Consider the following 16919-nt stretch of genomic DNA (forward strand, 5'->3'; position numbering starts at 1 on the left):
GAATCCTTGTTTCCAGTCACAACAGGGAATTCTTGACTGGGAAAAGATGAAATTCACATCAGCTGAGAAACTGCTTCAAAACTTGAGTTATTTTTAATGTATCCTATAAGTTGTTGCAGACAAAGAAAGACACTGCAGGGAAACTTCTGTAAGGAAGATAGCATCACTTGATGTTTCAATAGATTTCCAGTGAGTTTCAGAAACAAGAAAAGGAGTGGAAAATGCTGAGAGAACCAAAACTTCTTCATAAAGGAAGAGTCAACCAATCCATACAGAAAACAATCACCCTCCTATTTCTCTCCTTCAGAACTAAAGGCAAAAATAACACTGACACAGCTTGAAACAGAAACCTCTGCAGAGCAGAATTTAATTAAAGCACAACCTAAATTTAAAACAGTGTTGGTCTATTAACATGGTGTGATAGATTGTGGAAACCCCAGAAAGCACATCATTTCTAGCTAGGTGGTGAGTGAGGAGACCAGAGCACACAAGTGATATTACAACTCAGGACAGGCTGGACAATGCCAACACCAGGCACTGACATTAAGTGTTAACGCATCAAAACATAGTTCAGTTAAAATAAACAAATGAAACTTTCTAACAGCAAACCAGTCTCTCAATTCCCTCTGTAAGAGGTGTAAGCAGTCACAGCTCTGTAAGAGCTAGAGTAAGACTGCAGTTTATGAAGAAAATAAGATAACAGAAGCTTGCTTACTAATAGGTCTCTCTTCCTCCATAATGGCTACATTTTTAAGAATTTTTAGGCAGTACAGAGACATCATAAGGAGTGGGAAAAATGTTAAAGTAAGAGATCTACCTTACAGTAAAGGACCTCACTGATCACTTGAAGGATTTTCCTGAATCTAGGCAACAAAATATTCTCCCAAATCAGTATAGGCAACATTTTCGTCTCAAACCCAGGTATCAATTCTTCATTTGTGTTAAATTCAGGTGGTCACCTCATAAAAGAGGAACAGATTCTCTACAATTAAACTTAAAGAATCTCACTTCAGGTAGCAATAAGCTCAAGTAAGCAGATGACAGAATACATCCTGAAGAATCACTGTCTCTTCAGCATAGCTGCAATACTAGAAACAGGAAGCGTAAACTTTTCTGAGCACCTACAGAAAACACAATGCATACTAGAAGATGCTAAGGGAAGTGGAGTGATTCCAGTCAAGATTCCACTCACAGTTCTAGGCACTTAACAAGGATATCTTTTACAATAGCTTTTTGCATTTCTGTTATTTTCATGCAGTTCTCCTCCAGTCTGAAACAGATTGTATATATGTTAAAATATCACACTTGTTCTAACTCACATTCCTGTGAAAAGTCATTTCAGGATTTAAGGTAGGAAAAAAATAAGTTAAACTCAAAGCGGATCAGTGAGAGGCAGCCTGAACTAGCAGATCTGGGGGCCTATTTCCACCTCTGCTTTAGTCCTTCTGTGTGATGCTGAGTGAATCATTTTGTCTCTGTGAATCCATTTCTACTCCTGCCCTTTGTCAGCTTGTCTATTCAAATTGTAAGCTAAGAGGCAGGGATTTTCTGCTTAGGCATCACTACAGTGCTAAGCACACTGAACCCTTGATCTCAGCTGGAGTTTCTAGGCATTACAACAATACAGTGCAAAGAGTGAATGCATCAAAGGTGCATAAAATGCCTTATTGGATGTCAGCATTTAAACAGACCAGAAGTGCTCACTCTGAGCATTTTGTGTAATGCTATTCAGCATAAAATTGGTGTTCAGGTGAACTTGGGTTCTCCTCATTTAACTTCAGCATAACAATCTAATATAAACAGTGTGGCTTCAAGATCATGAACAGTACAGAGACAGAAACAGCAGCATTAACTCCTGTTGACCACTGCATGGATGTTACTTGACCCTTACAGATTTCAAGACAAATCGTTTTTGAGGATTCCCTCTTGTTTCACCTTGCTACTGTGCCTTTCGTCCAAGGCATGTTATCACTAACTGGTTTCTCAGATGCAAAGACAGCTTACGGAGCACTTCTGCCTTCCCCACGCACTTTGTTTTACTGGGTAAAGTGCAGGGAAGTACCCACTAGGCATAAAATGTACACTTACTACAACATTCCTTACGAACAGCAAAACAAATGGTACATGATGCCTCTCTGCTGTTACGTAAGACTGAGAAAAGGCTTTACAAGATGATAAAATTAAGCTGGTTACACTAAAATGTAGGTTTTTACTCTTCCAGTTGAGTTCTCCTTTCAGCTACTCTAGTCAGTGTTTCCCGGGAAAGACTACTGTGCATGCAGTAGAAAGACAAGGTAAAAAGTCAACAATTTTTGCAGAGCATTGCAAGTGAATGCTGTTAAACCTTTTTACATCCCATAGCATTCATCACAAGTTTCTATTTATATAAAACTGGGCCTGAAAACCATTATTAGTACCATTTTGTATTCTCAAACCGAATTGTTCAGAATAAAAAGAAAAAACACCCATGAAAAGAAGATGAAACTGACAAAGAGCTTAGAGAAGACCTAATTTTAAAATAATTAGAATTATATCCTTACCTAAAAATAGCAATTTGCACATTAGCATACTCTGATTATAAAGATGGCTCTGACAGGCCCTCCAAGGACTGGAAACAAATGCATTCTCTCACACTAGCAGGAAGGGAAATTCCCCCTTAGGAGAAAAAGGAGCATGGTTGGTTGAAGCGCTGCCCAGAGACAATGATCAACAGCTGGACTCTAACTACAGGGAGCCCAGATCTTGACAAGGTCAGAGAACGGACATTTAACAGAAAGTGTCCTTAATTTTCATCCAGTTGTCTGCCCCTGCTCATTCCTCAACCCCTCCCTCACCTTCACTGGATAGTAAATCCAGATTATAGGCAGAAAGAGGAACAAGATAGGAAGTAGATTTGATATGAAAAGATGTAAAATAGTTAAAAATGGCAGCTGCACAATGTTGAATCAATGTAGAATCTTAAAAATAAAAATAAAAAATACCTGGAACCTAAAGTGCTGGCCACAAGATATCTGGTATGTTATATGGCTCTGCAATTCGTCACCCAGTATCTTCTCACTAGAAGCCTCACTTTCTGGATTTGAAAGCAGAAAAGCATGTTCCTTTATATCAAACCCAGGCTTTCCTTGTTGCTACTCCATCAGCTTGGATCCAAATTATGCCTGAAGAAACTGAGGGCAGCACTATCAACAAAGGTTTGACGAGCAGGGACCATTTAAGATTCAAGGCAGTTTAAATCATTCATTATTTAAGATAACGGAAAAGTTCTCAAGTGCCAAGCTGATGAAATATCTACCAATTAGCAGAATTAGTACTTTAAATAGAAGCAGCAGTGCAAAATGAAAACCAGGAATGCTTCAAATAGAGATGCAATGAACTTGCTAGAGGAGAGGGTCGTCCACAAGGAAATTAATCAAAATGAAATTCATCAAATTTCATCAACCACAGACACACTTATATTGGAATAAAAATGTTTCCTTTCTGTCCTCTCCTACTGATTTAAGCTCTTTTTCCCCCGTCTAAAAATGTCTGATGCAAGTAAAACGTATGCATCCTCACTGATCCAGCAAGTGAGGCTTGCTTCAGCTAATGATTAAAGTCAGTTCCACAGAAACAAATAAAACCTGGGTTTGTTCCTTACAGCTAGCATATTATATGAGCACCATGCCCTTGTCAAGACATATGGCTATAGTGCATCTCTCATATCATTTACACTAAATGAGCAGCAGCCTTCTTCATTTTATATCGTATATTTACTAACAGACCTATGCAAGGAACTCTTGGGAATAATGCATAAAAAAGATACATAGGCCTCACCTAAACCTGCCTAATACCACGTGGTATGAATTCCAACTGCATTTGTGAACTAACGTAGGACTCTAGCATAAATGCCTCTGAATACCAGATAAAGATAGGAAAAAATGCCATGAATGGAAAGCAAATGGAAAAAAAAGTAAATAGTCCACTACAGGCAATGTAAGGCCAGATGCCCTCTGACTGAACCCATCACTAGGCACATGTTTTCAGCCAGACTAACTAGGATGAGAAAAATGTGGCTAAGATTACATGTTTCCTGCATGTGGAACACCACACAAAAAGCTGGCTGGTCACAACAGTGAGGCCACCTACCAAACTGACTGGCACAGACTTCACAGCAGTCAAGCATACCAGTGCCACTCAGAAAAGCAAATGCAAGTGGAAAAGGCTAAATTTCCATGGGATGGCTACTTGGAAACAAGAGCTTACATGTGGAAAACGAGGCAGAGGAAGAAGATACTTCTGTGATTACATGTGTTCTTATATAAAAGTATACAATGTACTACACAGAGACTACTACATGCTCTCTGCCCTGCCCAACGTGAGCACAGCAGGGAAGTGACCTGTACTTTTAAATGTCTTCATTTTTAAGCAAGAGGGTTCTAAACCACAAATTTTAGAAAGAAATATACAATTTATCTCTGAGTTATAAAACTCAGAGAAATGGGGACCCAAAAGCCCCACCTGAAGTTAGATGTTATTTGGGGAAAAGTGGAGGCTTAACTCTTCAAAGAGCCCTCAGCCAAGGCTGAAAACATGTGGCACCAGGTGATGTCTCTCTTGGGCACCACTCAGGTTCATACTGAAGAACAGGATTTCTATAACACTATGGAGCAAGGAAATTGCATGCAAACACTTGACTGCAAGTCTCCCATCAACACGGAGGAAGAGGACAACCCGATTCATGGTGTATGGAAAATGCTGTGCTCGCTAATCCAGCTTGCACTTTATCACTACTGTGATACCACCACAAGCCCTGTGAAGAGTTGAAGAATACTTCAAATCAACTGGAAAAGCAAATCCAGTTTTACTCCATTCAACAGAGGAAGATGTTGTGTTCTAAGCAAATAGCACAATGCACACTTTTTATGAACTGGAAGCATCCTCCAATTGTAAAGGTCTCCTTGTGACTACATGATCAGGAAGCTGTGTCTCAATGTCAATGTGAATATCATCTGTTTGTCTCCAGAAGATCTTCACCAAACTAACACTCTGAGAGTCTACTGGAAATAAAAAAAATTCTGAGAAAAAAGCCTTTTTTTTTCTCTAGTTAGGTGACAAAAACTATGCTGTGTTATTTGCTGGTTTTCCAGTTGCTTCTCCCCTGTCATGTTGGGATTTTGAAGAACCTATCTGTTGGTTCTCAGCTCACTACATTAGAAATCATCCATTGTTACTCTGATGGGATTTTACTGTAATGTTTTCCGTATCTACAAATCTGATAGCTTAAACATACTTGCTGTATTATTGTGCATGTGTTTGATGTGTGTCTGTACAAAAGAGGAAGGCAAGTGCAAAGGCACAAGAACTCATCCTTGCAGGCACATTTCAAAAGACAAGTATGTTAGGGCAAAATCCACATCGTTTTTTGGTCAAAAAATCCCAATGGCTTGGGCGATGCTCTTGGGGCAGACCATAGCAGAACTGCAAGAACGAAGGTTTTACTAGAGCTTTCCTCAAAATAAGCATCACTCCTCTGAAGCCATCTTTCCAGTAGTCTCCTTATAATTGCGAGTCCTCTGGAAAAGGGCTAAGAGAACAGGAGATATTAAGCATTCTGGTCCTGCAGTGTGCATGTCAATCCCCAAAGGAGGGGCAGAATGAAGACTGTCCACAGAGCAAAACCAGATGAGGTATTCTGCTTGACATCTGTGAAGAAAGGTTTCAGCTTCAAATGGAATCACAAGCAAATAAAACAAATACATTCTTCTCATGTGGAGGACAGTTATTATTTAGAACTCTTAATAGAAGATGGTGCTCAGGTCCATGTCTACTCCAGTAACAGATCACAAAAAGCTACAGCCTGCCTGGGAATGGCCTATTTGGCCTCTAGAGCAAAAGGACGACTCTGCATATGAACAGTGAAATTGAAATGAGGAAAAAATAATTCCCCTCAAAAGGGAATAGGAGAGTGCCTGGACTTCAGGGATGGCAGCTGAACTCTGACACAAGTTTCAGGTTCCACTCTGTCCAAACAGGAGTATCTGAGGGCTCTTCCTTCCCTACCCTAACCTTCAGTATCTGTCAAAGGAGGGAGACAAAGATTTCCCATGGGGTCTGGTGGGTATCATTAGCCTCTGACAATTGCTCTGTGCAATTTCTATACCCAGAAGCATCCTGCACTGAGTCAGAGGCATGTGTCACACTTGAGCAGGTCTTTGGTCTTTTCAATCCACAACATTGACAAGTTCTCCATCCTTCAGAGAAAAAGGAAAAAGAATCTGGTACCTAGCTTGTTGTGTGACATCTACGATGCATGTAAGGAACATCCCACCCAGGGCTTCGTAACCATACAATGATCGTAACAACCCAAGCCACAGTACAGGGCTGTGGTTTTACCCTGTAAGGGAGTGGAGAAAGTGGCTGCCTTCTGATCAGGTCATGGGAGAGACAGTGAAATGGGAAAGCAAGAACTTACCTTCACTCCATCTGATTTCTTGTTCAGCAGGCTTTTGGCAGCTGTGGAGAGAAGCAGGAGAAGTAGGTCAGTTTTTAAGACTCTTCTCTCTCTTCATTTCCCTCAAAACTGCATGAGACTTCACAAGGATAGTCATCATGCTCATCTCCCTCTAACAGCAAGAGCACTGGAAGACAGGCCCAGTCAGCCATGAAAATCATCCTGGTAGCAGAGGGACACCCATTCCATTCATTGTGCATCTTAGTTGGTCAAAAATGCTTCTGGTATCAGAATTTGATAAAGACCAATTCTGAAAAGAGACTTTAGAGCTCCTCTGTTTCAATTCTCTACTGGCACACTGTGACCCCATATCCAGGAGTGCCAGCAATTACAGGGGGAAAAGCTAGAGAAGTCTATCAGATCTCTGCAAGAATGATAAACCTTACCCTCAAGTACAGCTATTTACATAACAGACCTTGCTTACACAGGGGGTACTGATAATGCAGAGGCCTCCTAATCACCACCATACACAATAACAATATAGGAACATCTGGGACATCAGAAACGATAAGACTGGAGAAGTGCAAAAGGCAGAGTCTAACAACTATTAAAAAAAGAAAAAGAAAAGAAACAGGAACTAGGCTGAAGTTCTTCACTGTAAGATAAATATGCTCTGCTGTGCTCCACCCAAACAACGGGCATTAGCCATGAAAGTGAGAGTATGATAATCACAGATAGGGAACTCACAGCAAATGCCTGGAACAAGGCACACTTGGGACTGAAGAAGGAATTGCTTCATCTATTACATGAAAGAGATGCTGACAATGACTCTCAACAGTGAGACCCCATCTATAAGCTCAGCTATTTAAAAAAATAAAAGTTTGCCTACTTATGAAGATCATATAATTGTTTTAACTCCTACTGTAAACAGCATGCTAGAGATCTGCTGGACCAACACACTGACACCTCTACTAAGCAGCTGCTGGGAAGCGTATGCATTCAGGGACTTGACCTGGATTTTTGCCCATGCAGTGCTAGAGCCTAAAAGGGAAGTCAAGTAGTAAAACAATGTTCACATGTCCGTTGAAACACTTCACTCACCAAGAATGACCAACCCATGCACAGAGAGTTCAGTCTCTCTCTAGAAGCAGGAACATCAGGAAAAATTGCTTTTGCAGTATTCAAGCAACTGTTGAAATTTTTGGTCAAAGAGCTTCCCACTCCCCACTTTCCCACCACGTGACCCTACAGGTATGATCAGCTACACAGTATCAACAGAGCTGGTGCAAATTCTCCTCCTTTAAGTTCTACTTCATAATGCAGATACAAACCCGGGAATCTGTGTTCATCCCTGCTCTCAAACCATCCCAGAACACTGGAAATACCTCAGGCAGATATTCTCTGATTATTCTCTGAAAATTATTTGTCAAAACACAGTGCTCCAATGTGCACATGTAAGTGTGGGCAGACAAATCATCCTAGGCAACTCATCTGCCCTGCAAGTTTCCTTCCTGACTGTACACGTACTTAAATATTGCAAGAGCGAATTCAGCAGATGAGCTCTTGCCACCTTCAGAGCACAATGGACTTCAGCTCAATTCCACATGGAAGTGAGAAGGAGAACAAGGTGACACCGAGGTCAAAACAGATCCAGCATTTATCACATACATACATCACACACAACAGCTGCTGAAAGTGTGTAAACCATTATGACCTTACAACACTTCAGAAAGAGTAAAGGATGGTACATCCTCAAAGTGAAGGAAAAAAAAACATGTTAGAGAAGGCAAACAACACGACTGTACATCCTGGGAGCAACCCAGACCAACTGGGAAGTAACAGTTTTCACTGGAAGCTCACATTTGTCTCCGTGGACAGAAGACAGCTGAAGTCACATTCTATGTTATTAGAGCAAATTCAGCCAAAAGCCCCTCTGCATGGCCTCAGCATCAGGTAACATGGACCCAGCACTCCCTCCAGAGCAGCCTACCCTTCCCTTTGCCCGCTCCTCTGCTCCATCCCACACAACTCTTCCCCAGGTCTGAGCATCCCAGCACAGCACAGAGAAATGCAGACTGTGGTGTATTTAGTTTGTGCATCTCTCTGGAGTTTATAAGGAGCACTGGCTATACAATTAAATGCACTCACACGCAAAGATGATGACAGGCACTTCAAAGAAAAGGGAGACCCACAGATTTACCCATGGGTCAACCTGTACATATTATGAGACAGTCATTAAAGAGGATGCAAGTGGAATTTCTACAGCAAGCAACAGACAAGACTTCAAGTAACAAGAAGCATTTTAGAAGATAGGCAGCACTATCTAACAGTCAACTTTGCAAAAAGACAACAAATAGGGAAAAATCCAAAGACACATGAAGGTAAATTCTTTACTGTTCAGGAAATATTCTTTTATCATGCTTTGCAGTTTTCCAGGCATAAGATACTGATGTTTATTTGCACCATTCTTCCCACATCCTCTACACATAAAGGGATTAAATTCCCTTTCAAGAGTAGGGTGAAGGATTCCTCTGTAAGGAAGGAATACAAAGGCACACACTTAATCCAGTAGCTTTAAAGCATAGTTCTACTCCTGGTTTAACAAGACACTCTTCAGTTAATCTCTGGAGAGAAACACGGAAGATCTTACTTGTACATACCCCATATACCCACGCACCTCATTTTTGGCCTCTGTATGAAACAATCTGGGCCCTGAACCGTGCTCCTGGCAGAAACACAAATCCCTAATGCTGAATTCAAGAGCACCAAACACTAGACATTCCAGATGTACCACAGTCTAGGGGTGAGTTGGAGGTGGAAGAGGGAATTTCCAAAAAGGACTGAAATATCCACCCTGCACAAAACCATGGAAAGCATGCCCCAGACAGCCTCAAAGGAAGAAGTAAAAAGAGGTCTTATTTATAAGCAAAAGAGTTCTTATTTCTGAACACAAGCATTTACAACATGAAAAGCTTTGGATTTTGCTAAGATCTGATTATTAAAATAAATTTGTGTCATACCAGCACAGAGTTCTCAATGAAAAAGTCAAATTAACTAATTCTGAACTTTATGTCACTTCCGGAGCTCACCACATACTGACAAAGACTCAGTATAGGTCTTGTAAAATACTGAAGAAGCACCTCTGGTTATCATTACAAACAACACCTGAATCCAGTGCAACTTCAAGAACATCAGCTAAGGACAATGTAAAGCAAGGAGCGATGCTCTTACCCCTCCTACTCTTAGTGAAAGAGCTCCAGTCTCATTTGTATCTTATCTTTCCGTCCATACAGGCACATCAGCTCACATGTGGAAGCTGCACATATTAGTTACGTGCTGCTATAAAACTAAGTGAGGCAAGGTAGTCTGGGAAATTTTAAATTTGAAGACCACTTTTCAGCACCAAAATGATTACACTACTACAAGTTTCACCATTAAACAAGGTCACTTACCATGAGATAAGAGTGCTGCACAACCTATCAAATCCAATCCTATTTGATTCTAGCATGGGAGCTAAGGAAAATATTTCAGTTTCAGAAAAGATTTCATTTTCAAAACAGGTACTGCACTGGCCCTTTTAAATGCAAAGCACTGCACTGATGAGAAAAGCAGTGAAAATACTGCATAACTTTTAAATACATAACAAAAAAAAAGAGCAAGAATATAGGAGGAAGTTTTCAGACCAGTGCTGTATATTGTAGATCTCAATCATGTCCATTAGATATTTAAGTAAATACACAGATTCCACTCTGCTTTCACGGGCTTTTCTGGTACAGAGAGCAACAACAGAGAGCAAGTGAAAGGAATGAACTGCTCCGGACTAAGTAGCCATTATATCCTTCTAACAAGGGGTGTAGATTACCCGTGAAGAAGATGTTGACCATACTTAAGGAAGTGTTACAATGAAAGGCATAATTTAGTAACCATTGTCTACATCTAAATATCATGAGAAAGCCATTCAAACCACGTTTCTCTAAATTGATTGTGCTTTTACAGGAAGAAACTCTTCTCTGCCAGCTAGCATCATCTCTAAAGGAGAGGTATGAAACTACCCAATAGTGGCTACTGCTTCCATGAGCAAAATAACCAGCTTAACCCTTTGCTGTGATGGCTTCTCAGGCGCAAGCCACTAGAGTCCGTTTAAATACAGCAGGATGATTTCACTGAAAAGCAGGAAGTTGTTGCCGTATGTCCTCTATCCCCATTTTGGTTTCTTGGCAATCTCATTCCTTTTAGATTCTCCTCTGAGCTGTTTAAGGAATTTGCTGGAACAGCAGTGGTCCCTGGCAATTGCACGGGAACATTATGCACCGGCATTTATTCCTCAACAAGACCAGAGTCATTCTGTAATGACGCTACAATAGGATAAAGGAAGTTTTGTGAAGACCAGTCACTCCAAAACACTTTTTTGAACAAGAAAAAAAAAAAGTAGAGCCATATGGAAAGGCAGATAAAACCTCTCAAACAAATAGGCAACACAAGTCTTTATGTGGTTTGGACCCACAGGATCTCTAGACATAGCACAAACCTTCCTTCCTATCCAATTCCTATAATCAAGCACAGTCAATATCTAGCACAGTGAAGATACTTGCAATGCTTTGGGAAAGTCTCAAAGGTCTGAAGGAGCACTTTGATCCCCCATAAAAACCCAAATGGTTCTCAAAGAAAGATTAATAAGAGGTAGCAAGCATTCATTAATACTAAAGCCTGAAATACACAATCCGGTGCAATCTTGACAGAAGCTGAAGAGCTCCTGGTTTTCCAGCTAATGAATAATGGAGAAATTGTGTGTGGCACAGCTGATTTCCTTCTGGTTTTCTCCCTCTACCAGCCTTAGAAAACTAAAGCATTCTCCAAGAAGAGGATTTACAAAAACCAAAACCCAGCCTTACAGTTTGTGACATTTTAATTTATGCTTTCAAACATCTGCCCACATATTGCAGAAATTTCACATCCTGAAAGATGGCCACTATGTAGGTGTCTACGCACACATACAGAGTGCAGAGCCTAAAAGAATCAAGATTGAACACCTATCTTGGACCTTAGAGACTCTATTAGAGTCTCTTAGAGATGCTCCAGTCCATCCAAAATTCAAGAGTTCATAAAAAGGCAAGAATATCACCCTTGCAGTATTACAAAAACTCTATTTCCTTACAAGCCAATAAATGAAGGGATGAAGGGCAAACAATGCAAGAAAGGACATTCACAGAGTTCTCCTGAACTTCAGGGAGAGGAGGATAAAAGCAAAAGGAATCATTTAAATTCCTTTTTTATGATACAATACACTCTCAGGCCATAAATGATAAACACTGATATTCAGTCATAAAATCCATGCAATTCTAGGAAGTTGCAAGATGGAAGTTCACTTACTGAAGTACATTACTTCAGCAGGTCTACACTGTAGTAGTTGTGCATCACATCCTGAAATCCCTGATCATATCTTAAGCAAATCAACAGATACAGAGAAATCTCTTAAAATAACTTTTCATTAAATATGACCTCATTTTCTGCTTGGGAAATGTAGTTCCCACTGCTCTTATTCTCATTTATTCAAAGTTCTATAGAAACTTCTTGAAAATCTGCTCTTCCATATTTTCACCCTTTGAATTCAAATCAAGAGGTTAGGGTTTGCACCAGCCCAGTGATATAAATTTCTGGACATGAAAGCATATCTATGTAACTAATGCAACACAGCAGAAATTTCAAATATATTACTTGCACAATTTTAACTATACTTTCGCCCCCAGCACAAGAAAGATGCGGAACCGTTGGAGCTGATCCAGAGGAGGGCCACAAAGATGATCTGAGGGCTGAAGCAATTCTCCTGTGAAGAAGACTAAAGGGGCTAGGCTTGTTTAGCTTGGAGAAGAGAAGCTTCCAGGGAGACCTCACTGTGGCCTTCCAGTACTTGAGTGGAGCTTATAAGCAGGAGCAGGATGGACTTTTAACATGGGCAGACAGCAACAGCACAGAGGGAATGGCTTTAAAATAAATGAGGGGAAATTTAGTTTAGACCTTGGGAAGAAATTCTTTTCTCAAGAGGGTGGTGAGGCACTGGAACGGGTTGCCCAGAAAATTTGTGGATGCCCCACATGCCTGGAGACATTCAAGCCCCGGTTGGATGGGGCCCTGGGCAATCTGATCTGGTGGGTGGCAACCCTGTCCATAGCAGGGGGTTGGAACAGGGTGATCTTTAAGGTCCATTCCAATCTAAGCCAGTCTATGATAAAGAGAACAAACTCTACTGTGAGTATAAATATGTATGTGTACACATACACACAAAAGAACAAAAAACCTCAGCCTTACAAGCAATTTTGGTATAACAGGATAGTGAAATACTTCAGTGTCACTTCATTATTTGTATTATTTCCTTCTTCTTCATCTTTAATCAGTTCAAAAACATCAGTGCACAGGTTACACTGAGCAGGCACAAGTGCAATCAGCCTTTCTTACCTTAGTTAGAAAACACTCTACTCCCTGAATTTATTTCCAGCCTCTCTCAGTGTCACTTAACTAGTTAAAATACCAAAACTTTTCATCAGAGAGTCAACAAGGATCAGCACAAACAAGTAAGGAATTCCAGTTATTGTCACAAACTGTTATAGTAACTCCCACACAAAATTGTCTTGAGCAGGCAGGGACAATTCCCAAGAAAAAAAACTCAGTATCAGTTAGAGGTTTCAGGCATAAGGCTTAATTACCCCTAATGTCTGCCTTAGGGTTTATTTTGAACACAACAGGGTAGTACACATGGCTTGTGCTGATACACTTGACAGAAGCACATTTCGGTGTGTGAAAGTTTATACAACTCTTCTCTCAGTTAGTAGTTCCAATACAGAGTTTGGGTAACAGCGTTAAGAATTTCATGCAACCTGCTTGTAAGTCTTACAGAGAAAACCACTTTGTGAAGATGTGTTTTTCTAAGATGAAAAGCAAATTCGTCCAACCTTGTCCAGTTCATAGCAGGCTCTTACAGAATTTTAGCTACAGAAATGAGTGCAGGCACCCTAAAGTCTACAAGTATTAGGAATCTCTGAAAACCTTGCCAGCTGTCTCTTAGTAATAAATATACATTTACTTTTCAGGAGGCGATTTAGGGGTTTCTGGCATATGATCTAATCAACTGATCTATCTGACTGCACTTTTGTATTCTGTAAGCAAATGCATCAGGTTCTATCAGGTCACATCAGCACTTGCTTCAATTGCCTGAACACCAAAGTCACAAGCAGTCACCTGCATCACCACAGTTGTACCCCTGTGTGACTCCAAAGATCCATAATCGATGTTTATACAACAATGTTCCCTCTCAGTGAATACCTACCATAGAGCTGACAGTAATTACTAACCTTATTAGAACCAGACCTCAATTTTCTGATTTATAGTGAAAGCAATGAAATTTTATCTACTTATCTGCTGACATGAGATACAATCATTTGAAAAGAACCACAAACAGTCAATATTAATTGTTGAATATGCCATAAGTGGGGAAAGGAGCCAAATCACTTTTTTTTTTTTATCTTTAGGATTTGACCTGACAACAGGAATCTAACAAGCAACAGATTGCTCACAGAAACTTTTTTTTCGTTCTGTAAAAGAAAGATTTTGGCAGAAAAGAAGTACAGCTACAGACCCTTTAATCACACAATTTATCACAAGTTAAAACCACGGTCAAATAATTAAACTCTATGGTATAAAATGTTCAACAGAAGCGACAGTAATGACAACAGCATCAAAGAGGGTTTCTCATATTTCCTGCAGACTGTACTCTCTCATCTAATTAATTGATACCAGGGTCACATGAGCCTTCATTTTCCTCTTAGTTCAAAATATCTGTGAAGAATGCCTCAGAAGATCTCATTTCCAGACAGGAAGAAGCTTCTCTCCTCATAAATCTAGATCCCTGCATGCTGAGAATGTGGCTTTCAGAGGCCCACAAAACAGTGTCACCCAATTGGAGAAGTCAAAAACCCCCAATGCCTTTAAGGGAAAGAAACAAGTATTACTTCAGGACTTTTGAAGTGCAGTTAGATGACCTGTCATGATTGGAAAAACCTGAGCACTACCCAAAGCTCCCACATGGACTTTCTACCTTTTCCCTTCAAGTTTGTGCCATTATTCTTCAGATCAATCAGATTTATGTATTTCAACTGCACCAACTAAGAAATCCAAACAAATTAATAATAAAAAAATATTTTAAAAAAATCAAGCTCATGTTAACACACAGTCATGCAGAGAAAACAAGAGTAGCTGATCTCTTCACTTTCAAAAGGCATCAAGATATTAAGAATAGCTACTACCCACAGAAGCTTTGAATGCCTTGCATCTCAATTCACAGCATTTCCTTCTGGACAGTTTTTCAGAGCATCTCATTACCTGAGATCAGAGCTTACATTCAAAGGAGAACTCAGTGATACTGAAAACTCTGCACTCACTACAGGCCACCTAGGATTTCCTTCTCTTCAGCTGTTAACTGAAAGGGATCCAGCAGCTTCAGCCCTTGAGACAGAAGAATGCGCAGAGCAAGCCTTTTCCTCCTTGATATGAGTTCAGGGAATAAGTGGATGCATAGGTCACACACCATTAAGGTGTGTGCCTCCTCTCAGGCATTCCACTTAATCAAAATCTGGGCCACAGGAGACTTTATTACCCAAGTACTTCTGCAGCTTCATTAGAAGTGACAACATTTGTAGACTAAAAAAGAACTTAAAACTGCTGTTTAAAAAAATAAACTAATACAGAATCATCAGGTGAAATAAAAACTAGCAGTTTGAATAGATCAAAGAAAGATCGTACCAACAAGAAAACCCAAGAGAGTGTTTTATACAGCTCTGTTGAAGCCCTGTAGTTGTACTATCACTTTTCCAATGGTTATTTCAAAATGATTCTTTGAAAACAATGTCTAAGTATCAAGCCCTGTCATAACACAATCTGAGACAAGTGAGTGGAGAAAGTGATTCTGTCCCTATATGGCCAAATAAGCAGAAATTCCAGGGAACTTGCTGTAGTCACACTTACTTTTTGCATAGTCCTAACATATTGGCACAGGTTCACTTTAAAGCAAGAACCAAGGAAAAACAGTTCTGAAGTTGCTAAAGTCTGTTCCCGAATCAGGAATTTCACACTTTTTGACTTTATTTGAAAAGCACCACTGAAATTACCTGAATTCAAACAGGATGTTAAAAATGCTGCCTTGATTTCACAAAAAATACATGCGTAAATGTGCGCTTTCAATGCTGGGATGATCATTCCCCAGAGGTTTTCATTCTACTTAGATGCTTATTGCAACATCACACAGAGTGTAAGTATTGGTTTCCACCATTAGTAAATGGCCAGATGAAATTAACATACTTCCTTTTCATTCTTAATCACTTATAATGCATGCAGCAGACTTTTGCTTCAAAGTAACTGGAGTCAGGTACAATAAAAATCTGTCTCATGAATTCAGTGATAACCCTTTTTAAAAGAGAAGAAATGGCAGTGAGGGCAAGGAAAGCAAATGATTCTACAAACCAAGAGCATTTGCAGATAGAGGTTTTCCACCCAAATGGAAATGAACACATAAGATACAAGTGCGCCACATAAATGTGCTGAGCCAAGACAATCATCTTGCAAAAAGTACTGATTTGCATGCTGAGATTTGCGTCTCCACTAAGTGCACTACGTAATGCAGTTGAGTGGGAGCCAGACTACCAGTTATTAAGCTTGAAAGGATGAAAACCACTTCTGAGACTCCAAAAAGGAAAGCTCTGATAGTTAGAGGCTTCAGACTCCTTTTTGTTGAGTCAAAGTAATACAATACTCAAATAACTCCTGCTCCCATTCTCACCAATAATATTATTTGCTCTGTGTCCCTGCCACAAATCTAAAAGGATCACTGCTAATGAGTACATCTTCCTGACTCTTATTGGTTTCAGACAATAAAACTGATAAATGCCAGCTAAAACTTCCCCAAACTTACAAGATAGCATTAGGGGATTGTCACAGCTGACTTTGCTTCTGCCTTGTACCAGGCTATGGCTTCAAGTGCTCCTCCTCCTCGAACAAATCATTCCCTTTCTCATCCGCCAAGGCAACATGGCCACTCTGACATCAAGATGAATTTTGAGCATGTTTCCTCCTCTCCTACTCAACACCAGAAAGGTTTAAACATCCCAGACTCACACAAATCAAAATAAGGAAAGGAATGGAAACAGTGAAAATTTACCTGAAAAATTCCGAGACACAAGCATCGTTGTGAGGATTGCGCCCTGTGAGGGAGAAAAAGCAGGGATAACAGATAGTGTCACTCACTTCAGAAAGGGGCTTACCCATGGAGAACAGAGTGAATTAGGTAGCAAAGCAGAGGCATCCTAACGTTACTCCGGAAAGCCCTAGGGTCTCCAGCATGTGGCTGTTGGACTTGCCATGAGAACGCTCAGTCTCGCCTTTCTAGAGCAGCTGCTAGAGGCTGAGTAGGATATAGCCTAGGAGATCTAAAACGGCACCA

At 40.2% G+C, this 16919-nt stretch overlaps 1 protein-coding gene across 6 annotated transcripts in view; it reads right to left on the bottom strand.

The window, feature by feature from the left end:
* CAMK2G (calcium/calmodulin dependent protein kinase II gamma) overlaps positions 1-16919 on the bottom strand; it is a 115206-nt gene that overhangs the window by 20568 nt on the left and 77719 nt on the right. For all 6 annotated transcript variants that reach the window (XM_021397756.1, XM_021397761.1, XM_021397758.1 and 3 more), the window contains exons 12-13: positions 16638-16680; positions 6455-6495 (exon numbers count right to left, since the gene is read on the bottom strand). In XM_021397756.1, the coding sequence (XP_021253431.1) occupies positions 6455-6495; positions 16638-16680 (84 nt within the window). The remainder of the gene's footprint in view (positions 1-6454; positions 6496-16637; positions 16681-16919) is intronic.

The sequence above is a fragment of the Numida meleagris genome, chromosome 5 (genome assembly GCF_002078875.1).
Source record: "Numida meleagris isolate 19003 breed g44 Domestic line chromosome 5, NumMel1.0, whole genome shotgun sequence".
Lineage (NCBI taxonomy): Eukaryota > Metazoa > Chordata > Aves > Galliformes > Numididae > Numida > Numida meleagris.